The sequence below is a fragment of the Sus scrofa genome, chromosome 16 (genome assembly GCF_054392235.1).
Source record: "Sus scrofa isolate SSC_HxYL_T2T_F1_AM1 chromosome 16, Sscrofa_HxYL_maternal_Yorkshire_Landrace_v2.0, whole genome shotgun sequence".
In the NCBI taxonomy this organism is placed as follows: domain Eukaryota; kingdom Metazoa; phylum Chordata; class Mammalia; order Artiodactyla; family Suidae; genus Sus; species Sus scrofa.
The window spans coordinates 12,421,172-12,446,000 of NC_139398.1; the positions used below are offsets into that span (position 1 = coordinate 12,421,172).

At 43.9% G+C, this 24,829-nt stretch overlaps 1 protein-coding gene and 2 long non-coding RNA genes across 4 annotated transcripts in view; 2 read left to right on the forward strand and 1 right to left on the reverse strand.

Annotated features, from left to right (window-relative positions):
* DAP (death associated protein) overlaps window positions 1–413 on the reverse strand; it is a 71,653-nt gene extending 71,240 nt beyond the window's left edge. The window contains exon 1 of the mRNA XM_003134178.6: window positions 251–413. Within this exon, the coding sequence (XP_003134226.1) occupies window positions 251–305 (55 nt within the window). The 5' untranslated portion in view covers window positions 306–413. The remainder of the gene's footprint in view (window positions 1–250) is intronic.
* Window positions 414–573: 160 nt separating this feature from the next.
* Window positions 574–17,946, forward strand: LOC146395437 (uncharacterized). Of its 2 annotated transcripts, none has more exons than XR_001300876.3 (2): window positions 574–892; window positions 17,667–17,946. It is a non-coding gene; the product is annotated as an uncharacterized LOC146395437 (long non-coding RNA). The 2 variants fall into 2 exon arrangements; XR_014830777.1 differs by having other exon boundaries at window positions 574–826.
* Window positions 17,947–19,935: 1,989 nt separating this feature from the next.
* On the forward strand, window positions 19,936–24,383 carry LOC100523337 (uncharacterized). Its single transcript, XR_001300877.3, has 2 exons — window positions 19,936–20,260; window positions 23,576–24,383. It is a non-coding gene; the product is annotated as an uncharacterized LOC100523337 (long non-coding RNA).
* The last annotated feature ends 446 nt before the right edge of the window (window positions 24,384–24,829 follow it).

Genomic DNA, 24,829 nt, shown 5'->3' on the forward strand with positions numbered 1-24,829 from the left:
CTTTGGGGTGTAAGTTGCTCAACGGGACTCCTTCAAGACACTCATTTGCATACAACTCCGATGTTTCGCACACCTTAAGGCGATGGGTCTCATCCGCCCGGGGGCTGGGCTCAACTTAGACCCCAAGAGCAGACACGTCCCAGGCCGGCGGCCTCCCCCGCCCGGCGCCCCGCTCCGCGCCCCGTGCCCGCGGGTTCGAGCCCGCCCTCCGGACCCACGAGAGGGGAGAAAGTTGGGAACGAGTCAGTACCGGCGGGCGGGTGTCCTGCTTTCGTCTCTAGCTTTCCCTCGGGAGGCGAAGACATGGTGCGACCGGCTTTCTGAGGGGCCGAGACGTCGGCGGCTGAAGGCTAGCCGGCGAGAGGGAATTGCGCGCGAGCGTGAGCGCTGGGGAGCAAGGGAGGCGCGCGCGTGAGGCGGCGGGACCGCGCGCGGGCGAACAGACCCAGGCCGCCGAGAGGGGGCGCGGCCGCTGCGCGTCGACGTGGCGCGGTCCCGCCTGTCCGCGGCTGCGCAGTGGCGTCACTGCGCCCACCCCGCCCCGCCAGCCGTCGCGCATCCCAGGTACTGAGCATGCGCAGTCGTCGTCGCCACGTTGAAGGCAGTGGCCGAGGGCGGAGAAGGAAGGGGGACCGGGGCGGGGCGTTTGCGGTTCGAAGAGGCGGGAACTGGTGCTGGCAGGAGCACTCGCTGGAGGTTGAAAAGACGCCGGGAGCAGAGTGGCACTTCCGTGAACGGTGCTCAGCCAACCCGCTAGATAGACGGTGACGGTGGAGGAGAAACTGAACATCAGTAAGGGGCGCCCAAGAGGCTGATGTGTGTTCAGGTAACCGGCCAGTCTGCCAGATGTCCTCACCCAGCTCACAGCTAAAAGGACCGGTTAAGTGCGGAGGTGAGACCCCGGGTGGGACCGACAAAAGGCCCAAGCAGAGCAGAGATTTGTTAAAAGATGCTATAAACGGGAGAGTTCCCCCCCCCCCCGAAAGGAAGACAGCGCTGTGAAGCTTGGACCAAGTTCTTGGAAGGTTGTGTCTGCTCCCCCTGTCTGTCATCTCTCTGTTGCGATGAGTCTTGATTCTGTCCGAGGCTGACCCTTTGGTCTTGTGCCCAGGATTGCATTCCTCTCACCATCTCAAGCATTTTGCAGCTAGAGGTATCCTCTCCTGTGACATGAATCCAGCCTTGCTAAATTAGCGTTCAGACGTGGCCAATGTCTTTAGAAAAGGAAAAACTTCTGCCTCTCTTGTCTGTATCTCTGTCTTTGACAACACAGCTGCTCAAAAAGCACCTCACCCCCTCTCACTCCTCAACCCAGTCCCGTACATCTGGTTGTCATTCAGCTCTACAGAGTCTACCACCAACCAGGAAGTCCTTCTGCCAAGGTCACTAATGACCTTCATGCTGCCCAATCCAGTGATAACTCTTCCACTCTCACCCTACTTGACCTTTCAGCAGCACTTGCCCTAGGGGACCATCCCCTTTCTCCTTAGCTTCAGGGATTGGACATCACTCCTTAGACACCCAGTATTTGAATTAGGTGCTTGGCTCCTAACTCTCAGTTGAATTGGTTTGCTCCTCTTGTAGGTTTATAAACACTTGAGTATCCCAAGGTTCAACACCAGCTGTCTTCTCTGTGTAGACCTGATTCAGTGGTTACAGGCAGGCCCACTGTCATCCATGTGCTTAACGGATCTCAAATCTTCAAACCAGTTTTCTATGTCTGCCTCTCCATTAAGCTCCACACCCATACCCCACTGCCCCCTTGACCTCCCTACCCAGATATCTAACTCAGCACTGCTAAACACTTTGCATCACAGCACACACAGAAATGCACACAATGTGCATTTTGTTTAGGGTTAGGGTTAGCGTTAGCACTACTAGCAGGATAGAAATTGGCCAGGCAGAAGTTGTGATATAGTTGTCATTGTCATGCATTCACGTCAAAACTTGCAGACAGGTGTCACCTGCTTAGAAGAAAATCCAAAATCATTAGTGGAACACTCTTAAGAGATGCCCCATCACTAACACTTTTTTTTTTAAATGATTTTTATTTTTTCCCATTACAGCTGGTTTATAGTGTTCTGTCAATTTTCTACTGTACAGCAAGGTGACCCAGTCACACATACATATATACATTCCTTTTCTCACATTCTCATGCTCCATCATAAGTGACTAGATGTAGTTCCCAGTGCTATACACGAGGAGGTCATGGCTTATCCATTCCAAAGGCAATAGTTTGTATCAATTAACCCCAAATTCCCAGTCCATCCCACTCCCTCCCCATCCCCCTTGGCAACCACAAGTCTGTTCTCCATGCCCATGATTTTCTTTTTTGTGGAGTGGTTCATTTGTGCCACATATTAGATTCCAGAGATAAGTGATGTCATGTGGTATTTGTTTTTCTCTTTCTGATTTACTTCACTTAGTATGAGAGTCTCTTGTTCCATCTGTGTTGCTGCAAATGGCATTATGTCATTCTTTTTTATGGCTGAGTAGTATTCCATTGTGTATATATACCACATCTTCCGAATCCAGTCCTCTGTCAATGGACATTTGGGTTGTTTCCATGTCTTGGCTGTTGTGAATAGTGCTGCAATGAACATGCGGGTGCATGTGTCTCTTTTAAGTAGAGTTTTGTCCGGATATATGCCCAGGAGTGGGATTGCAGGGTCATATGGAAGTTCTATGTGTAGGTTTCTAAGGTATCTCCAAACTGTTCTCCATAGTGGCTGTACCAGTTTACATTCCTATTTGTGGACTTTTTAATGATGGCCATTCTGACTGGTGTGAAGTGGTACCTCATAGTAATTTTGCTTTGCATTTCTCTAATAATCAGTGTCCATCACTAACACTCTTGATAGACTAGAGTGAGGAAATCCACAGACACTACTGATTTGGATTCTAAATAGAAACTTTAAGGATACCTAACCAAACTCATTGTATTACTATTTTCCTTTCTGTGTGTGTTCAAGGGTGCTATATGCTTAAAAACTTATGTCTTTAAGTCTAAAAGAACCATTTCTAAGAAGTGTGAAATGAGAGTTCTAAAACATTGTGTTGTAGTTTAATTGGAAGCATTTTTTCCCTTAGCGGTACATCACGTTAAGAGCAATGGCATCTTAGATTCAGTGACCTATGTCATTGCTCAGAAACCCGGGGGTAAAGGATATTTCTGAGGAAGGACTCAAGCTACTGAGGGCCTTGGAGGCTCCGGTCATCCTGGGCTGCACTGAGGCCTGAGAGGATCCATATCTTTGCCTGAGACCTGTTCTGAGCCACACAGATCCAGACACTGGTATAACATACCTAGTTTTACATGTCAAAGCAGAATTCCTCACTTACCCACCTACCCACAGATACCTTCCCACCTAGAAGAGAATCCAAACTGCTCATTACAGTGCAGAGTTCTTGCCTAATCCATAACATTCCTACTGAAGAAAATACTATTGTTTAAAGAACTTAGCTTGAAAAGAAAAACCCATATTTCCCAGACTCCCTTGCAGCTAGAGGTGGTTTAGATTTCCACTGAAATCTAAGTGGAAGTTGATTGGGGGTTTTCCGGGGAAGTTTTTGCTTTTTTTTTTTTTGGCTGCGACGATGACATATGGAAGTTCCTGGACCAGGGATCAAACCCCATGCCACAGCAGTGACCCAAGCCACTGTAGTGACAATGCCAGATCCTCAACCTGCTGCACCACAGGAGAACTCCAGCTTTTGCATTCTTAATGTGAGGAGTAGCCTTCCTTCTAGAGACCTCTCTGTTCATACTGCCATGACTTCAGACAGAAAGTGGAAAGCAGAGCAGTCATAGTGCAACCACGAAGCAACCAAAGGCAGGACAGCCATATGCTAAAGGTGGCAGAGCAGGAAGACCAAAGGAGATGGGACTTCGAGGTTCTGTGGCAGTTTTTCAGAGCAGTGGACCTGGCTCCATTTTGTTTGTGGTGTGGAGCACAACCCCCTACAAGATCCAGTTCCCTGTGGCTGGTGTCTTTACATGCAACCAATACAAGCCCTACCAGGCCCTGGGTGACTGGGGCCCTGCCTGCCTCAGGAACTCATCTTCCACAGCCCCTCTGGCCACAGTGGGCGTTTGGATGCTCCTCAGATGTGACAAGCCAATCCTTCCTTTTGGGCCTCCAGTTTCCTTCACTTGGGACCGTCTCCCCCAGATTCTTGCATGATTAACTCCTTCTCATTCTGGAGTCAGCTTTTGCAAGGGCCGCTCCTGATGCCAAAGCTAAAGATGGCAGCCTGGGCACTTGACTCTCATCACTTTGTCTTCATCATGCCTCTGGGCATTACCAAAATTCATTATATCTCTGGGCATTACTGTCTTTCTCCTCTGAGTAGCATGGTCACATGTCAGCCCCACAAGGAGAGAGATCTTGTCCATCTTGCTTGCTGCATGCCCAGCATCCAGAAACCAGGGTGGGCACAGAAGAAGGATTCGATAGACATTCTCCCCTGTAGTTCTGGAGTACAGATATATTTAATTTCTCCCAACTGTTATGTTAATGAAGAGTAGCAAATGAGGTCCACATAGAGAATGAAAAATATTTACGGAATATAGATAACATTAATACAGATGGCCACTAACCTTTTCTGATCCTTTCACTCATAAGCACGTTTATGTGTGTGTGTCCAGCCCCACCGGTCCTAGACGGTGAGGATAAATGTCAGACACCACCCTTTGAAGCTTTTTACGTGGACATGCACACTCAAATATTACTCGAATTGCTGAGTAATCTTGTAAGCTCACTATAACTCTGGAAGTAAGGCAGGTTGACCCATTTTTGCCAAGAAAAACAAAAGCAAACAAAAAGGAGAAGAAAAGATTGTTGGACTTCCATGGGACACCACTCTACTGAATGCATGCTGGGAGCAGAAGCCAGCTCTCTAAACCCCAATCCCACTTCCCCCTACAGTTTCATTTGGCTTCAACTTGTTAGTCACAGGTAATTGAGAAGCATTTTGAGGCATTTTTCAAAAGTAATTCAACAGCTGGTAAAGGACATGGAGGTCAATTTTAGTCACTTATGAGGTCATCTTTTAGCTGAGGATATTTGAAGAAAGAAAGAACCAATGTGAGTCTCAGCAAAATATTCCTCTTATCTTTATTTGGAAGTTAGAAAATAGAAACTGCAAAAGAGATGGGAGTACTACAACCATGAATACTGATTTCCCACAAAATTGCAAATGCTATGTAAGTTGTTTACAAAAACTGTGTTTTAGCAGAGAAATGGGGGTGGCAGGTAGGGATAATTTTATTTCTGGCTCTTTCACTGATTCATTATTTGACCTTGTGCAAGCTACTTTCACACTCTGTGATTATAGTTCCATAGCGGAGGCAATAATGCCGATTGTACATGGGAATTCAAATAGTTATTCAATATTATGTCTTAGCACTTATCTCCCTGTATGAAATTTCTTACAAGGGTATAGGAATTGCTATAAGTATATAAAATAAACATGACAAAGACATCAAGAATAAAGAGGCTTTTCGGCAAGAAAAATCATCTCAAGGGAGCCTAAAATCTGAAATTGAAAAACAATGTATTTTTGTTGCTTTTTCTTTTCTTTTCTTTTCTTTCTTTTTTTTTTTTTTTAAGGACTCTATCCAGGAGTCAGGCTTCAGTGGTACTAGGACATTATTTTACCATTTTCCCTTTAAATTGTGTGTATGTATGTGTGTGTGTTTGTGTGTAAGGCACTTCAGGTGTGAGTGTGTCACATTTAGAGAGCTAAGGAACAGATGAATAACAGAAGGATGCTGAATGGTTACTTCTGCCTTTTCAAGCCAAGCCTCTACTCAGCTTTCCAGGTGGAACCAGTCTGGGGAGGAGAATCTGGAAACGGCTGAGCATGGGTCCTGGGGTCTCTAGACTGAAGTTTGAGACTCAGCCTGATTAGATATTAAATAGGCACCATCAGGGAAGCTCCATTTGCTTTGAGTCTCAGCACCCTCATCTAAAAGTAGGGATAATAACACACCTTTCTAGAATGTTTACAAGAAGTGGACATGTTAGCATATCAAAAACACTTGCTAAACTTTAAGGGACTAAACAGAAGTCTACCCAAAGCAAACTACTTAGAGATTTTAGAGGAACATCAAAGTAAACATTTATTTTAAAATACAAGGTAGGAGTTCCTGTCGTGGCTCAGTGGTTAACGAATCCAACTAGGAACGATGAGGATGCGGGTTCAATCCCTGGCCTTGCTCAGTGGGCTAAGGATCCCGCGTTGCTGTGGCTCTGGCATAGGCCGGTGGCTACAGCTCCAATTCGACCCCTAGCCTGGGAACCTCCACATGCCATGGGAGCGGCCCTAGAAAAGGCAAAAAGACGGAAAAAAAAAAAAAAAAAAAAAAAAAGCAAGGTAGATGGAGATGAATATTCTAGAACAGAAAAAGAGAATGCTGCTGGTTTGTACATGAGTAGAATAGTGATAATGAACTATTCAAGAGAAGGGGAGAGTGGAAGTGAGCCTTTCCCGATAACAAGAGGCAGAAATAGGGCGTTCTACATAAAGGAGTGGCGGAGGAGAAGTGGAGCTGGGACAGCAGTTCACATGCCCAAGACAATGATTTGTTCAGTCTGACTTGAGAGTAGGATGAGCCTGGAAGTGTGGCAGAGGACTAGAAAATCCTGGTTTAGGGTCTGGCTGAAGGAAGACAGCTGGATTCCTGTCTTGGTCTCTTCATTCAGTCTCTTACAATATGATGTCAAGTAGCCTCTGGAAGATTTCCTGTACACTTTAGAGAGTATAAGAGTGGAAAAAGCAAAATATCATGTGATATTATTTACATGTGGAATCTGAAAAAAGATGCAAATGAATTTATACACAAAATAGAAATAGACCCACAGACATTGAAGACAAACTTATGGTTACCGAAGCTGGCGGGGAGGGATAAATTAGAAGTTTGGGATTAATATAGACACACTACTATATATAAAACGGGTAAACAACAAAGATATATTGTATAACACAGGGAACAATACTCGATATTTTGTAACAACCTATAAGGGAAAATAATCTGGAAAAAATAGATATATGTGTATGTATAACTGAATCACTTTGCTGTACACCTGAAACTATCACAACATCGTAAATCAACTCTACTTCAATTTTAGAAAAGCACAATAACATTTCAGTATTACTGAAAAAAATAGTTTTGACCTCTCAGACCCCCTGAGGCGATCTGGAGAACTTCCAGGGGTCACTGGGCCACACTTTGAGAACTGCTGTTCTAGATCATTCTTCAGACCACTTATGGATTTCAGAATAAGAATGGAAAATATTTGGATTATAAAACAATCACCACATTGCAGTCAGTGGTGATGTCAGCCCTACAATCAGCTGGGACCACAATGCCAGGTGGTGTTGCCCCAGCAGTGGCCCAGGGCAGCAGGGGGACCCTCAGGGGCTCCCTTCTAGGCTGCCTCGCTAGTTCTCAGAGCAGGGGTGTGAAGCTGATCTCTAGAATGACAGCAGCAGCCCCCACTGTGTGGGCTTTCCCACTCACCACAGCTATTTCCCAGTCCACAGACCCTACCTGCTACACTGTTTGCCTTCAAAAAGGCAGTTTGAGCAATCTTAAGAGTTTTGATAATGCTGTTGACATCGTTTTTCAAAAAGGCTGCTTTCACGGGCTTGAAAAACTGAGATATAATTGATATATAAGGTTGTGTAAGTTTAACATGTACAATGTGTTGATTTCATACATTTGTATGTTGCGATAATGATTCCCACCTCAGCATTTTAGCTAACACCTTTCGCATGTCACATAATTATCATTTATTTTCCGTGGTGAGAACAATGAAAATCTAGTCTCTTAGCAACTCTGAAGTTTGTAACACATTATTATTGACTGTAATCACTATGTTGTGCGTTAGATCTCCAGGACTTATTTATCTACTAGCTCCAAGTTTGTACATCAACCATCTCTCTCATTCCCCACACCCACACCCCCAGCCCCTGGTAACCATCTTTCTACTCTCTGTTTTTATGAGTTCAGTTTTTTTTTAGATTCCCCATGTAGGTGATATGATACAATGTTTGTCTTTCTCTCTTTGACCTAGCATAATTTCCTTAAGGCCCATGCTATTAGCAAACCATCAAGAACAAAAAAATAATTAGGAGGGAATTTAACCAAGGAAGTGGAAGACCCCTACTATGAAAACTACAAGACTTTGATGAAAGAAATTGAAGGCGACATAAACGAATGGAGAGAGAGCCCACATTCATGGACTGGAAGGATGGTTACTGTTAAAACGTTCATACTGCCCAAAGCCACCTTTGGATTCAGTGCAATCTCTATCAAAATTCTAATGTCATTTTCCATGGAACTAGAAAAACAAATTCACAGGATTTTAAGTGAAGATTGTCAGAAGTCTCAAACAGAGGGTTCTTGGCTGTATTTTTCCTCCAGAGCTGCATGTGGTGCTTTCTTTTAGTACATCATATGAAAGTTTTGACTACTTTCAATAAATACTTCCTATGAATACATTTTGAAATAATACAAAAGCAATATACTGGAAAATCTAAATAACAGTATTATTTATATCCAAAGGAGAAAGCAAGTCACTGCTTATCAATAATCCTGGAGTTTACCCCTTATAACAACCTTCTTTATATGTCCCTCCAGGCTTCCAGGAAAAAAAAAGATAAGGATTCTCTTAAATTTTCTCCTCCGGTAGATTGTCCACCAATTTATGTTTGTCTAATGTTTCTGTCGTTGTTAAATAGGGGTTATGGCTTTGGGGGAAGGAAGGCAGTATAAGTGAAATACCATTTTCATCACGTGATATGTCAGAGGTAATGCTGTCAATATGTCTTATCATCGATGTTGTTAACCTTGATTAACTAGCTGATAGAAAGTGTTTAAGTACGGTTAATAGATTTAGATTAACTTATTTGTAAATTCAGCTTCTTATTAGAAATCAGAGTGGACAGGAACTAATTTTTTCTTTAATATTATAACCTTGAAGTTGCCTAATAATTGATAAGAGTGTATATTAATAAGCATATATCTGGCCATGATTCCAGAAGGTAACCTTTGGGATCTTTCCAGCTCAGTTTTCTTTTCTCTCACAATTCTGGGTTAGAGATGGCAAATACTTTCCCTTACAAATTTAAAGACTTTTTCCCTGCTGAAATTACCTAGGTTTCTTTTTAAGCCATCTTTTTTCTCAGCCAAGTGATTTCACATAATTGATTAATTATTCCATTCAGGCTCAAGTATCTGTGTGTGACTTTGCAGGCTAGAGAAGCCTGTAAATAATGACTTCAGTCAGCATCTAGTTCTTACTTCGTTTGCAGAAAAGCTAGCTCTGTTCTTGCTCAATTTTTAGAAAAAGGTCCGAGCTTGGGAGATACGATTGCTGTTAATCCAGATAAAGCAAATCCCAGGCCCATCCTTCAGGTTTGTAGGGAACCTCTGGGGCACTGAGCTTTTCACTGACATAAATTAATAAACTGCCATGGGCCACGGAAAAGATAAAAGAAAATATACAAGCTTCAGTTGCTTGCTAGAAGCTTACAACATGACTATTCATCTCCTTAACAAAGAACCATGAAGTATTTGGGAAAAGAAAGGCTACACTTAAACTATTCCTTGTAGAAGAGGTAAAACTTGATGTGATATTGCTTCCATAGTGTGGGGACGCAACTGCTGGGCTAGGCTTGGTTAGATTTGGCTTAGTATTAACTGCTCCCCTGTCACTTAAGGATATTATTCTTCTTTCCTCTCCTCTCCTCTCATTCCTTTTTCCCTCCTCCCTCCTCTCCACTCTCTTTTCTCCTCAGAGAAAGAAACCAACTCTGAGTTTTTCTTTTCTTTTTCAGCTGCACCCATGGCACATGGAAGTTCCCAGGCCAGGGATTGATTCTGAGCTGCAGCTGCAACCTACACCACAGCTGTGGCAACACTGGATCTTTAACCCACTGCATCATAGTGGGAATTCCCCAACTCTTATTTGAATATTTTCAGAATATTGGAAGAATTCATGGAATTAAGAAGAGGGCTTCTGCCAGCCTCAGGAAGAAACTGATCTTCAATCTCTAAAATGCTGCCAGAGGATGACTCTGTGCCATGGTTCATTTCATATGGCCACCTGGCTAGGCCACAGTACCCAGATATTTGCTCAAACATTATTCGAGATGATTCTGTGAATATCTTTTTAAAATGAGATTACCCTTTAAATCCCTAGACTTTAAGTAAAGCAGGTTACCCTCCACAATGTGAGTAGGCCTCATCCAACCAATTGAAGGCCTTAATAGAAAAAAGACTGATCTCCCAGCTGAAAGGGAATCCTGCCAGCAGACCTCCTTCAAACTTGAACTGCAGTTCTTCCCTGGGTCTCCAGCCTGCTGTCCTACCCTGCAGACTTGTCAGCCCCCTTAATTTCATAAGCCAATTCCTTAAAACAAATTCTTCTGTCTCTCTCACTCTCAGACTATCCAGATAGATATGAATATGCATATGGTTGTGGATATAGATATAGATGTATTTCCTATTGGTTCTCTTTCTCTGGAGAACCCTGACTAATACACTAGCTCCAAAACTTTCGTTCATTTGGCTCTCCATTCAAGATCCAATGCAGAGAACATGAAATATCCTTGGCCCTCAAACTATTTGAATTCAAGTGCTGTGCTCTTGTTGGCTGAAAAAAAAAAAGCACATGGTAAGCGTTGTTAGTTTCAGTTTTATTCAGGGACCTTACTGAGGACAGTAAGGGAAACAGCCTCTCAGTTGCTCTGATGGGACTGATCTGAACAGATGGGAGGGAGCCCATACATACATGATTTTGGCTCAAGAATACCTACAGTCAAGTACACATCTCAGTAGTACTTGAATGCAGTTATTCCTGAGCCAAAAGTGAGCCAAAGGATGTAAGAATGTGGGTTCATTAAAATTCTTCCTAAAATAAGGAAGACCTCTTCCTTTGAGCGGTCTGTTTTTCTAAAGCTCAGGGTGCCTAATCCTGTTTTTTTTTTTTTTTTTTTCTTTCAGGGTGCATCTTTGGTCAGCGACTGCAGCGACTAATAATTAGACCCTTGTAAAACTGGACGATGGGCAGCACTCTATTTTTTTTTTTTTAATTTTTTACCGGCCCCCCTTTTGGTTATACATTCAACCAAGATTTGGGAGGCATTTCATGATCGATTTGTCTCATGGGACTAGGAAATCTCATCTCTAGGTCATGAGAGGATTCTATGGATAGGCCACTCAATTTCTAGGCCCTGTTGATAGTCACAGTAAACGTTTCTGAACCACATGTCCATGAAAGGATTCTTCCTTGTTGTTCTTCCCATATCTAGAAGTATACTATTACAATCATTTAACTCTTATGTAGAACTACATATTTGGTCAATCATTTCAAGTTGTTTAGTCATCCCTAATTTTTTCAGAAACTGTTATACATTGAATAATACAAAAAACGACAATCTTTTAAAATAGACAAAATACAGGTAATAGGACTAGTATCATTAAAGTTATAAGCAAGAATTTAAGCCAAGAATTTCCATTACCAAACCAGTTCTTTAAGAGACCACCAAGACAAAGGAATGGATCATTAGACAGAAATCTGGTTTTTCATGGGGTCATTAAATGTATCACATTAAAGGATTAATCTGGCGTAAAGACAAAACGTTCAGTTTGAATTAGGGTGAAGGTGCCTCCTTGAAATGCAAAGGCCATGTGACATTGTAATAGTGCTTTTTTTCCTCATGGAAACATCAGAATTCAGTAGCATAATGTGCTGACAGCTATATCATTTAAGGTTTGCTGAGTGAATTTTGTTAAGGATTCAATGTGGGTGATTATATTTTCCAATCTTACTGGAGGTGCAAAGAATGCTGCTACATGGTCATACCAATAAAATATCAATGATTCATTGGCCTCATACCAATGGTAATTTTGCTGGAATCATCTAATTTTGCACCCAAGTGGTCTTGAGCCCAAGGGAATCCTAGGGTCCGTCTTCTTGTCTATCCTGGATAGTTTTCATTTTAAAACTTAGTCATGAGGAGTTCCCGTCGTGGCGCAGTGGTTAACGAATCCGACTAGGAACCATGAGGTTGCGGGTTCGATCCCTGCGCTTGCTCAGTGGGTTAATGATCCGGCGTTGCCGTGAGCTGTGGTGTAGGTTGCAGACGCGGCTCGGATCCCACGTTGCTGTGGCTCCGGTGTAGGCTGGCAGCTACAGCTCCGATTGGACCCCTAGCCTGGGAACCTCCATATGCCGCAGGAGCGGCCCAAAGAAATAGCAAAAAAAAAGACAAAAAAAATAAATAAATAAAACTTAGTCATGAGTCAGGTATTACAATATAAAACTCACTAGTTTATAAATAACAGTTGGAATAAACTGTCTACTTATTTGAGTTTAAAAAGACCTCTTCTGGAGTTCCCACTGTAGCGGGTTAAGTATCCCTCACAGTCTCTGAAGTGGCATGGGTTAAATCCCTGGCCTGGTGCAGTGGGTTAAAGATCTGTTGTTGCTGCAGTTGTGGCATAGGTTGCAACTATAGCTCAGATCTGATCCCTTGCCTGGGAACTTTCACGTGCTGTGGGCATGGCCAATAAAGAAAAAAAAAGACGTCCTTTTTTTTCTCACAGTGTCAGGCATTGGAGATAGTCTAGCTAAGAGCTGCTGGGAGCCCTAGTAAAACATTTATATCTGAATTCCTCCCAGGGTGCTCTGTCACTCTGTGACTGCAGTGGCTAACGTCTTGATCCTTGTAGAACTGGATAGTGGGCAACATTATTTGCTTTACACTCCAGATGACCTTTCTGGGTGCTGACATATGAGTGGAAGTGGAGGGAACATTTACAACCTAGTGAGCTAAATAAATGGGGAGTGCTGTTAACTGACTAATCAAGCTGAGATCTCAAGTAACATGGATTTGATGAGGCTCTGTTATTTGTCATAAAATGTTACTGATCCTCTCCGTCAGATTTTTCTGGAATTTGAGGTCAAAAGATACTAGCCATTGTTTACTCACTGGGGGATGTAACCCTTAACCCCATGCCTTGTGTAACACTAAGCTATAAAATACGCTTAAGAAATTGCGTCAGGTCCTACACCTACCCCTGGTAAGGAATAGTGTTAGTTCACAAATCATGCCTACTGTTAATAACTCAAGCTGCAAAATGACTTTTCTGGCCTTCTACCCATTTAACTCACCAACAGTGATTATATATTTTATAGTATCTTAACTTTTGCTTGTTGGGAGATTCTCAGACATGAGGGTCTACTTTTTCTCCTTTCACACTTGCAGACTGCACATCAATAAAAAGCATTTCCTATGGCTTCTCAGCCTTTTGGCTAAGATCAAATGTAATAAACATTTCCTCTAATGAATTCATGACATAGAAGTTTTGCTCTCCAGCCCCTTCTCCGCTCAGTCACCCCCATCTGACACCATCTTGCTGGCCTTTCTGTTACTAAAATCTGCCATGTCCCAAGAGACACAAGTTTCGCTCCAGGGTCTCCATCAATTGCCATAGGCTCCCTCCTTTTATCCCAGGCTCCTCCATGGTGTTCTTCCCCAACTCTTCCAATTTTCACTCATGTGGCTGGGGAACTGTGTGGTCCTTGAGATTCCAGGAGCAGCTATAGTAGTTGAGAGATGGAAAGGAACCCTGTTCTTCTCACCCACTCACACAAGTTTGTTCTGATAGGCACAGGCTGGCCTCAAGCCTCCCTCCTGGAGTCTCTGCCCTTCCTACCCTCCCAGGGTTACAATGACCAGGGGAAGGAGTCATACTTGGCTATGAGGCTCTGAGGATAAGTTTAGAAATCTCAAGCCTAGGAAAGGGTTTATTGATTTCCTAGACTTCATTCGATTCAACAGATAATTTTGAGGACCTACCCTGCCCAGGCAATTTTTAGAAATTGAAGATAAGTCCTCAGCTTTCTTAAAGCATTTATTCTGGGTGGTTGGAATAAATAAAACTGCATGGTGACAAGGGACAGTGGTAGTTCCTAAACTCCCCAGTGTCTGCAGCTTTGTGATGTTGATATGCTGTGTTGTTTCTGCACAAACAGTGGGGAAAGAATTCCTTGGGACACATTTTAAAATATAAAATTTAGGAGTTCCCATTGTGGCTCAGTGGGTAAAAAATCCAGTATAGTGTCTGTGAGGATGCACATTTGATCTCTGTCCTCACTCAGAGAATTAAGTATCTGGCATTGTTGTGGCTGTGGTGTAGGCTGTCAGCTGCAGCTCTGATTTGACCCCTAGCCCAGGAACTTCCATATGTAGCAGGTGTAGCTGTAAAAAGAAAAAAACAAAGATAAAATTCAGGAGTTCCCGTCGTGGCGCAGTGGTTGACGAATCCGACTAGGAACCATGAGGTTACGGCTTCGGTCCCTGCCCTTGCTTAGTGGGTTAACGATCCGGCATTGCCGTGAGCTGTGGTGTAGGTTGCAGACGCGGCTCGGATCCCATGTTGCTGTGGCTCTGGCGTAGGCCGGTGGCTACAGCTCCGATTCGACCCCTAGCCTGGGAGCCTCCATATGCCGCGGGAGCGGCCCAAGAAATAGCAAAAAGACAAAAAAAAAAAAAAAAAAAAAAAAAGATAAAATTCAGGTGTCATGGTATTTCTGGTTTTCCATTCATGTCAGGCAAGACCCATCAGGAAAAAATGTGATGTGGAGAGATTGTCTTTCATACACTTTATCTCTTGTAGACGTTGCTCAGACCTTGGGATCCAGGAAGGTCCTTCTTCCTCTGGGGCAGGGGTGAGCAAACTGAAGCCTGGAACCAAGTCCAGCCCACTACTGGTTTTTTAATAAAATTTTACTCACACACAGATATGTGCATTCTTCTCTATATTGTCTATGGCTGCTTTCATGCTGCAATGGCAGAGTTGGGTGGCTACAATAGATACCATATGGGCTGCAGAGCCTAAATATTTATTATTTGACCCTTTACTGAAAGTTTGCAGACTCCCTTAGAATAATGGTTCTGTGAATGAGAAACATCACCTGACATATCAGTCAACAAAGGATGTTACAGTCATCAAGCCACTACAGCCACCCTCACAGCGAGCCCTGAGGGAACTCAGGATGGGGACAAGTGGGCTTCCTGCTGGCCAAGCCCTCAGCCACTATAGCCAACCCCCAGCAGTGCACCCTGAGGGCTCAGGATGGGAAAGCAGAGCACAGGCCCTAGATGAGTAAGGTGAGTATCAAAGGGATGATTTCAATGAGCCCAGACTCTTGCATCTTCCCATATATAGAAAAATGCTCAATTCATTAACTTGAGAAATCTGGTTTTCTTTATTTAAGTTAAACTTTTGAGGTTCCAGCTTCCTGGTTTTTGTTGCAAAAATCCCTATATATCCCAGTTCCTCCCTTACCTTTTTTGGAGCTGTCCTCAGAGCCTCCTGAGAGGCTGTGTCTGCCCTAGGCTATCATCCTCAGTTTTGTCTGCCAGATAAAAGAAAATTCTCAACTTCCAGGTTGTGCTTTTTTTTTTTCAGTTCTCAAAGTGTGGTCCACAGACCAGGAGCATCTGCATCATCACCTGAGACCTTACAAAGAAATGGATGTTCTCTCCCTACCCTAGATCTACTCAATCTAAAACCATTTAGTAAGACTTCCGGGTGATTCCCACTCACGCTAAATTTTGAGAACTACTGAATGTAATGTAATTTTTTCCTGTAATTTTTAGAGACCTATCAGGAAGTCAAAACTCAAGCCGTTTTGGAATTTCCGACATCTCTTTTCTTTTTTCCCCAAGTTTGCTAAGAAAGTGAATGTTGCATGTTGAGATGCCTTGGCCGGGGCATTTTAAGAGAAGCTATGCAGTGGCATTAATGATTAAGAACCGTATTCACTGCAAAAAGGATCATTAACTGATTTCATGACACTTATGAGGGTTAATAGTTAACTCATTGATTTATGAGCATCACATCAATGTCCCTTTTAAAAGCTAAATCTCTTTAAATTCACTTTTGATCACAGTTGAGGAGAAGACATTGATTGATTACCAGTATTAGTGCTTTGTGATTACAAACAATTCCCCATATTGTCCTTACATATGATGAGTCTGATTTACAGCCATAGATTATTCTGATTTACAGCTTCCCATGGAAAACATGAGAAAGGGAAGGTGGGTTGTGATGCTGCCTCAGAGGTTGCTGACTCTTGACCACTATTCCTCCTCTAAAGAAGAAAAAATTCTGCAACTGGGCACATTGAGTTTCAATGTTTGGAATTTTTGAAATGCAGTATAAGTGATGAAATGGGAGGGTAAGCACTGGGAACTTTTAGTCCATTGTTTAGAATAATGTATTTCTCCAGTTACATGGATGAATCATGAGTGAAAAGATTCAACCAAACTTTCTTGAACTTGTGATGGACCTGACTCTTGTTTCAGGCACTCAGACTTGGAAGAATCTCCCTGACCCAGCCTATTCCTCTACCTTTACTTCAGATTTCTTCACTATTGTCATGAGCCTTTTGTTTCATTTATGTTTACCTGTATCTTCCAAACAGATGGGGTTTTCACAGTCAGCACAGCATACTTTTGTTTTGTCATCAATTAAAAGAAATGAATGTTACTGCTGTTCTAGTTGATTAAGTAGAAATTCATCAATCGGGTGGCAAAGGGAAAACATCAGCTAATTTCAGGTCTTTCCGCACTCACCCCACTCACCCTGTTGATTCAGTTGTCACAAAACTTCTGGTTCGATTACAGGCAACAAGAGAATTCACGGGTCCTACGTCCTCTCCTCGGATGGTGATTATTGATATGGACTCAATATAGTTTGTACATGTTTATGGTGAAGCATTTTATGCATGTGATCTGAATGCCTTTGTTGGAAATAGTAACAGACTGGCACTAGCAATAGTAACATACCAGCGCTAAATTTTATTGCTAATTTTCATTTTATTCTGAAGTAGAATACAGGCTATTCTCAACTGCAGGTTCAGCAAACTATACCTGTGAATGAAATTTTTCCTGATGCCTGTGGTGTAAAGTTTTATTGGAACACATCCATGCCTATTATTTAATGCTGCTTTTGTGCTGTCGTGATAAGATTGAAGAGTGGTAACAGCCACTCATATAGCCTTTAAAGACAAAAAATATTTACTGTCTGGTCCTTTAGCAGGGAGTCTGCCCACCCCATTGACTACATCACTTAATGGCACCAACAGAGGCAACATCTCAGGGCTGGGCACAGACCGAGGTCCTCCTGACACTAATCAGTTAAAGGATGCTTTCTCCTTGTTTCAGCACTACTGTGGGTATCAGGGAAAAAAGTGGAAGCAAAGCATTTTGTACCTAGTAAATATTTCAATAATGGGCCATATCAGGATTTCTCAGGATTTGCTTTTAACCCTTTATTTCTTCTATGTTTATGGAAAGACATCAGTAGATCCTCCCAGAGAAGGCCATCTTTCCTAACTGGCACATGAGCTGTGAAGAACAGATTTGGTAGCATGTTTTGGGAGACATGACCATGTTGAAACTTTACTTTGATTTCATCACATCTTTGTGTGAGCCCCTCCCCCTGAGTGTGGGATGGATCTAGTGGCTGGCCTCCAGGGGACAGACGATGGTGAAGTGATGGATGTTGCTTCTGAGATTAGGTAGTAGAAGGACTCTGATTTCTGTGCTGGCTTCTTTCTCACTCTTTCTTGCTCTCCTAGGCTGTCTACACCAGGGGAAGCCAGCTTGTGAAGCAGCCCTGTGAAGAGATGGCTATGCCAAGAGACCAAACCCTGCCAACCACCACATGTGTGAACTTGGAAGTGGATCCATGACCCTGAGCCCCCCCAAGTCAACCTTCAGATGAGACCCCAATCTTGACTGAGAGGTTGACTGCAACCTCCTGAGAGACTTGGATCCAGAGGCTCCCAACTAAGCACCCCCGGATTCCTAACACACTGAGACCGTGAGATAATAAATGTGTGTCATTTTAAGCCACTACATTTTGAGGGTAATTTGCTATGCAACTATAGGTAGATATTACACAGGAAAAAACACCCTAGAACTGAATGAGGGAATGATACAGCTTCCAGACTGGCAGAACTTGTTCAGTCTGCTTTTTTTAAGTTAAATGAAATTGGAAAATATGACACAGGTAAATTAGCCCTCATTGGAAGTAGACTGTTATTTTACATGGGTTCAGATGTCTCCACCTATTTTCAAACATGCACAAGGCCTACCTGTCCTCTCTGGGTTACATTATGCTCTTGGACTGGGCTTTCATCTATTTTTATACACAGCTCATGTGGGAAAAGGGTCTCACAGAAATGAATTGGCTAATATTTATATAAAGCCAAACACCAGAAGATGTCCACTTTGTATTGAGCTTCCATTTCTTCCTTTGAAAACGAAGCCATGGGAGTTCCCGTCGTGGCACAGTGGTTAGCGAACCCAACTAGGAACCATGAGGTTGCGGGTTCGGTCCCTGCGCTTGCTCAGTGGGTTAACGATCCAGCGTTGCCGTGAGCTGTGGTGTAGATTGCAGACGCGGCTCGGATCCCGCGTTGCTGTGGCTCTGGAGTAGGCTGGTGGCTACAACTCCGATTAGACCCCTAGCCTGGGAATCTCCATATGCCGCGGGAGCGGCCCAAGAAATAGCAAAAAGACAAAAAAAAAAAAAAAAAAAAAAGAAGCCATGGTATATCACAAATATAGGTTTGGATTTTGCAAAACTCCACGCTTTGCTCTCTATTCACTCTGTGGATCAACCCTCATGCTCCGGCAGCTCCCAGCACCCTCGGTTGAGCAGAGGGGCCCTGAGCAGCTGGTGCTGAAAAGCCTCAGCTGCCCCAGTGTTGCCTTGGCCAGATCTGCTCACCCTGCTGCACCTGGGCCCCAGCAGCTGCTTGGGTGGCCAGCTGCATCCAGGGAGGCCCATGGCCATCAGCCAGAGCTGCGAGGGCAGTGAGAGGAAGGCCTATTGCCAGGGCTGCTTGGACCGAGATGGAAGCTAGTTCTGGAAAAGGCAAATCAATATAGTCTTCATTTTTCTTCTCTCATTTTCATCTGCAGAATCTTGAAATGAAGATACTTTCTCAATATGGGCCTATGCTTAGAACAACCCAGACACAGACACGTGGATACACATACAGACACACATGTGTGCACACGCCTTCCTTCTCATATTTGCTTCACGTGGATAGCAAACAGAGGTGATGAACACTTTGAAGCCTGTCCATCCAGTGGCTTTAAACCAACCATCCCTTGGTGTACCTTGGGTTTTTTTTTTTTTTTTTTTTTTTTTTTAAGCTCTTTAGGGCCATACCCATGGCATATGGAAGTTCCCAGGCTAGAGGTTGAATCGGAGCTTCAGCTGCAGGCCTACACCACAGCCACAGCAACATTAGGGATCAGAGCCACATCTGCAACCTACACCACAGCTCACAGCAGCACTGGATCCTTAACCCACTGAGTGAGGCCAGGGATCAAACCCACGTCTTCATGAATGCTAATCAGGTTCCTTACCACTGAGCCATAATGGGAACTCCTTGAGGATGTTTTGTAAATGCAGGTGTGGGGTCCTATCCTGACCTAGTTATGTCAGTCTCTGGTGGTAGTGCCCAGGAGTCTTTCAGATGACAGCTTGGTCATGACCATCTCTACCCCCCAATAAGGGGCCACGCACATTTGGTGACTAGAGATTTGCTTTAGTTTGCTTGTGCTGCTGTAACAAAGTACCATTGACTTGGAGACTTAAAGAAACATACATTTATTGTCTCAGCTCTGAAAGCCAGAAGTATAAAATCAGGACACCTGCAGGCCTGGTTCCTTCTGAGTCTTCAATGGAGAATCTGGTCCAGGCCTTTCTTTTTGGCTTGTAGATGACTGTCTTCCCCCTGTGTCTCCTCACGTTGTCTTCCCCCTGTGTGTGTTTGTGTCCAAATTTTCCCTTTGAATTTTTTTTAAATTATTTTTTTTTTCTTTTTACAGCCACACTTGTGGTAACCTTAGAATTCAAGAGATGGTCATTGTCCCAAATCTGTGGTTTCGTACTTGGCCTGACAATGGTGGAGGAGACTGACATCAGCAGATGGTGTGGGCCTGTCCAGCCCGGTTGATTCCGCCATCCATGGGGGATACTTGTCTATGACGGATGCTTGCCTATGGGGGACAAGTGCCTTGCTGCCTGTCCCTCTCTCCCTCCCTGCCTTACAAACAGTGATGGATTCTGATTCCAGGAGTTGTTCTAGAGCCTGTGGACCCTGGAGTTGAACTAGAACAGACAAGGTTCCTGCTCTTCAGGGACGTTCAAATGGTGGGTCTATGGGTGACAAGTAAATCCATGAAGTGTGTCCAGATTTGTGACACCTGCAATGATAGAAGCAAAACAGTGTAATGAAGGTGTCTGTGTGTGTGCACATGTGTGCCTCATTTTCCTAGGTTCCTCCAGTGCTAAACTTTCCAGCTTCTAATTTATGCTTTCTTAGGAGACCTCCATTCTTTTGACACACCTTGTTGTCAGTACCAGCTCACCAGTCTCGTCCCTTTTCATTTCTCAGGTTAGGTTCTGCAAAGTGATTTTTTTTCCTTTGTTTTTGGTTGTGCCCACACCATGTGGAAGTTTCCAAGTCAGCGACCTGAGCCATAGCAGTGACCCAAGCCACAGCCGTGACGACACTGGGTCTTTAACCCACTTAGCCATCAGGGAACTCCTCTGCATAGTGATGTTTGAATTTACCCAATGGTGGAGCTAAAACTATTAAATATGCAATCAATTGACTTAAAACTGCAAGTGGTTCTTGCCAATGTTTTTGCTCAGCTGGGCATGATTCTGGACTTTGAAAATGATGTGACCTCGCTGAAACTACCTCTGTTTTGTGGGAGTCAGTGGAAGCAGAGCCCGGGAGAAATCGGAGGCCAGCAAGAGGGTCTCTGTTTCCTGTTTCTCGGCCCTTCCACCCTCTCTGCATTGCCCCCATCCACCTTTCAGCCATCCTCCTCCTAGAGCCTCTCCACTCATCAAAACAGGAAAAGAGTGGCTATCATTTATTTATGGTTAGACAGAAAATCAGGGTCATGGGTAGCAGGCTGGGGACCCACTATTCAGGAATAATGAGTGTGCATTTTTCTGTGACCTCCACAGTTCTCATCCCTGAGGACCTTGAGCTTGGCTGAGCGAGGTATAGGTCGGGGACCCTGGCAGCCCATTGCACAAGGAAAGAGGAGCTAAGAGGCTAGCCCTGGCCCTGCTTACATCAGCAAGGCCCAGACGAGGCAGCTGGCGTGGGGTGGGTATCCATATCGGAATAAACAGTGTCCTTCCAAGGCAGGCAGAGCCCCTCAAACCCAGGGAAGGAGACAAGGCTCTTACCAAGCCCCATTTTTTCCCTGAGGCTCAGCAAGACAGAGCTTATGGCCACACTGAATTCTCAGACCTCCTTCTTGGAGGTATAACTAAGTGAAAATTCTCTCAGGCTGATTTTTTATTTTTTTGTTTGTTTTGTTTTGTTATGGCCACACCCTTGGCATGTGGAAATTCCAAGACCAGAGATGGAACCGATGCCATTACAGCAACCCAAGCCACTCTAGTGGCAACATGGGGTCCTTACCTCGCTGCACCACAGGAGAATTCCCTTTTTTTTTTGTTTTTTAAATTAGCATTTTAGGCAACCAAGCTTGTGAAGTGGGGTAAGGCCCTGGCCTCTTTAAACGCTATTTCAGGCACGAGCCTACAAACCTGCATGTCTCCTGGGCGTTTGGGGTTGGGGGCTGCTCTGAGCCCAGCCTCTGAGTTACTCTGAAATCCTCTGGGCTGCAGCAGTCCTCAGGGTGACCTCCCAGCCTGCTCCTGAGTAGCCACTGATGGGGACCAGGCTACCTTGTGGGCTTTCCCTGCTGCTTCCAGATTGTTGGCCATGTGGCCTGAGGATGGGCTGGGGCATCAGGGCTCCCCTTGCTGCAGGCCCGGGGTCCACCACTTCTTTGGAGCCCTGCCTTGCAAGGTGGCCCCTTGTGAGATAAGAGAAAGATATCAGGGAGCTATTGTAGAAATAGTTTCAATAGCTATTGTTTGAACTACTTACCATCCATACCGCTTGTCACAGGATAAACACGCATATTAAAAATATCTACATATTGGTGTTCCCATCATGGTTCAGTGGAACGAATCTGACTAGCATCTATGAGGACGCAGTTTCAATCCCTGGCCTCACTCAGTGAGTTAAGGAACTGGTGTTGCTGTGAGCTGTGGTGTAGGCCAGCAGCTATAGCACCGATTCGACCCCTAGCCTGGGAATATCCATATGCCGCGGATATAGACCTAAAAAGACTAAAAATGATAATAATAATCTACATATCTACTTAACTTTGAGGCAAGTTTTCTTCAATTACAAAGTCAAAGCTGGCCCATCTGTGTCCCAACTCCCTAGCTGTGTTGCTCGGGTAGCAGGGTCTAAAAACCAACTAGAGAGACACTGGCCTGTAATGAACATGGAAAGGACACCAACTGTGGGCTTTTTATCAAATAGGCTATTTGGGTTTCCTCCTTTCCAGAACTATTGTGTCATAGAAAAACGGAGCACAAATAAAATTTTTCCGTTATGCAGTATTTTAAATGCCCTCTAAGATCTGTCTCTAGAGCATGTACCCTCAAAGGGTACCGCAGTCGAGGGAGCAAAAAAAAAATCATACAATTTTACATCATTTATGCTTTTTATGTACAAAGCATAGGTATTTATGTAATACAGAAGTAGATATACAGTGTCATTAATATTAAAATTCACTGGGTAGTGATTAGGACAAATGTATAAAAATACTCGGGTGTGGGGGACGATGATGGAGAAAAAAAAGAAACTTGAGAAACATCACTCTAAATGGATACTTTTGGAAGATCCTGTTGCGACTCAGTGCTCACGAACCCGACTGATATCCACGAGGATGTGGGTTCGACCCCCGGCCTCACTCAGTGGATTAAGGCTCTGGTGTTGCCATGAGCTGTAGTCATAGATGTGGCTTGGATCGCAAGTTGCTGTGGCTGTGGTGCAGGAGGCTGGAAGCTGTAGCTCCAATAATTCAGCTCCTAGCCTGGAAACTTCCACATGCTGCAGGTGCTGCCCTAAAAACAAGCAAAAAAGGGGGGGATATTTTTATGAAGGTCTCTATTTTAAAGTATTACTTCCTAATTAATTTTTTAAATAGAAATCGAGGTTTTCGGGTCTGGAGCTGCTTAAACTAAGACAGACCCACAGAAAGCCACTTACTGCTAGAAGGCAACATTCATCCATTGTAGCCACTACACAGGAGAGCCTTTTGGTTGGGGAATCTGTGCCACAATGTTGTAAAATAATAAGGCTGCTTATTGTCCACATCGCAAAAGCAGTCTCATTACTACTTTACGGTCCGATCTTTTTGGTAATAATAGTACTGATAATTACAACACTGTATCTCATCAAACCAAGACTCAGTTGTAAGACGTGCCATTAAAATTTGACACAATGCTAGGATGCTGTAGACTGCCACGTGCACTGAAGAAAGGTCAAAATGGGGAAAGCGTGCATCACAGGATCAATGAAATGCAGACATAACGGCCTTCACCGCGTGCCTGATCTATCTCATTGTATGTTTTCAACAGTGATGCCTATTTACATGCGGTGATTACTACTCCTACTTTTCAAATGAAGATAGCTGAGACAGAGAGGTTAAGTAGCTTGCCAAGAACTGCACAGCTCCAAAATGGCGGAAGAAAAAATCAACTCAAGGATCCTGGGACTCTCACGCCTCAACCTTCTGAGCAACCAGAGGCTGCATCATTTCCCGTTTTCCAGCCCCCTTTGATAAAGTGGCAACCCCACACCCTCCTCACCTAATTACCTTAGTCTTGGGATTGGTCCTGACTCCTCCACGTTCCCACAGTGGAACTGCAGCTGGACTTTCACCTTTCGGAGTCCTGAAGCCTGTACCTCATAAATCGAGGCTCTGATAGTCTAACAGCTTCATTAATAAACTCTTGCAGGATGAGATGTTAAAAGCACACTTCTAATAGGTTTATAGCTTTCTGCTTGGGGTTACCGTCTGGGGGAGGTGTTCTATATTTTTAATCTCTTCTGTGCCTTTGCTCAGATTGCTGTTCTGTAAAGGATCTTGGCTAGCTGGAGTAGATTTAGTTCGTTTGGCTGGGACACTTTCTTAATAGTATAGAGATAACCAATTGTATAGTTTATGTTGGAATTGAGGATTTTGCCTCCCTCAAGAATATTATAATCTTAACTTATTGTTTGAGGCTCCATTGCTTTTGGATAAATACAAAAATGTGTTTTCTCTTCCCCTATTCCAGTGAGCGGTTTTTCAAATGGACTGTAACAGAAGCTTTCTCTGTTTGCATTGGGAGTCATCACAGGTTTACATTCGAAAAACCTAATAAAAATGTGAGATGCAAACAATTGGGCAAAAGCAGACGAATGAAAAAAAACGTTGCTGGCTGAGGATTTTGCGCAACAGTGGGACAGGGCTGTCACTGGCAGAGGGACTTAGGTTTTCTTAGGATGGGGTAGGGGTGGGATGGGGGGGCTGGGAGGGTTTGCTTCTGCCTACCTTGGTCGGTCACTCCCGAGGGCTCAGAGGATCCTGACCCTTCATGCAGAGCCATCCTACACATCTAAGGCAGAGAACCCTTCCACCTGACCTCGGTGAGATTGGGCTGCATTTCTACTAAGTTCTTTCCTGACTTGGTATGATAGAAAGCTGTTTGAAGTTATTTTAATCCGAGATCAACTGAAATGTCTCCCTGAGCTTATCCAGTAATATTTATTCTGCCAGTTTCTGGAAGGAAAAAAAATCCCACCTATGTTAACCATATTTTTGGCACAGGTCAAAAGGAAATTTTTTC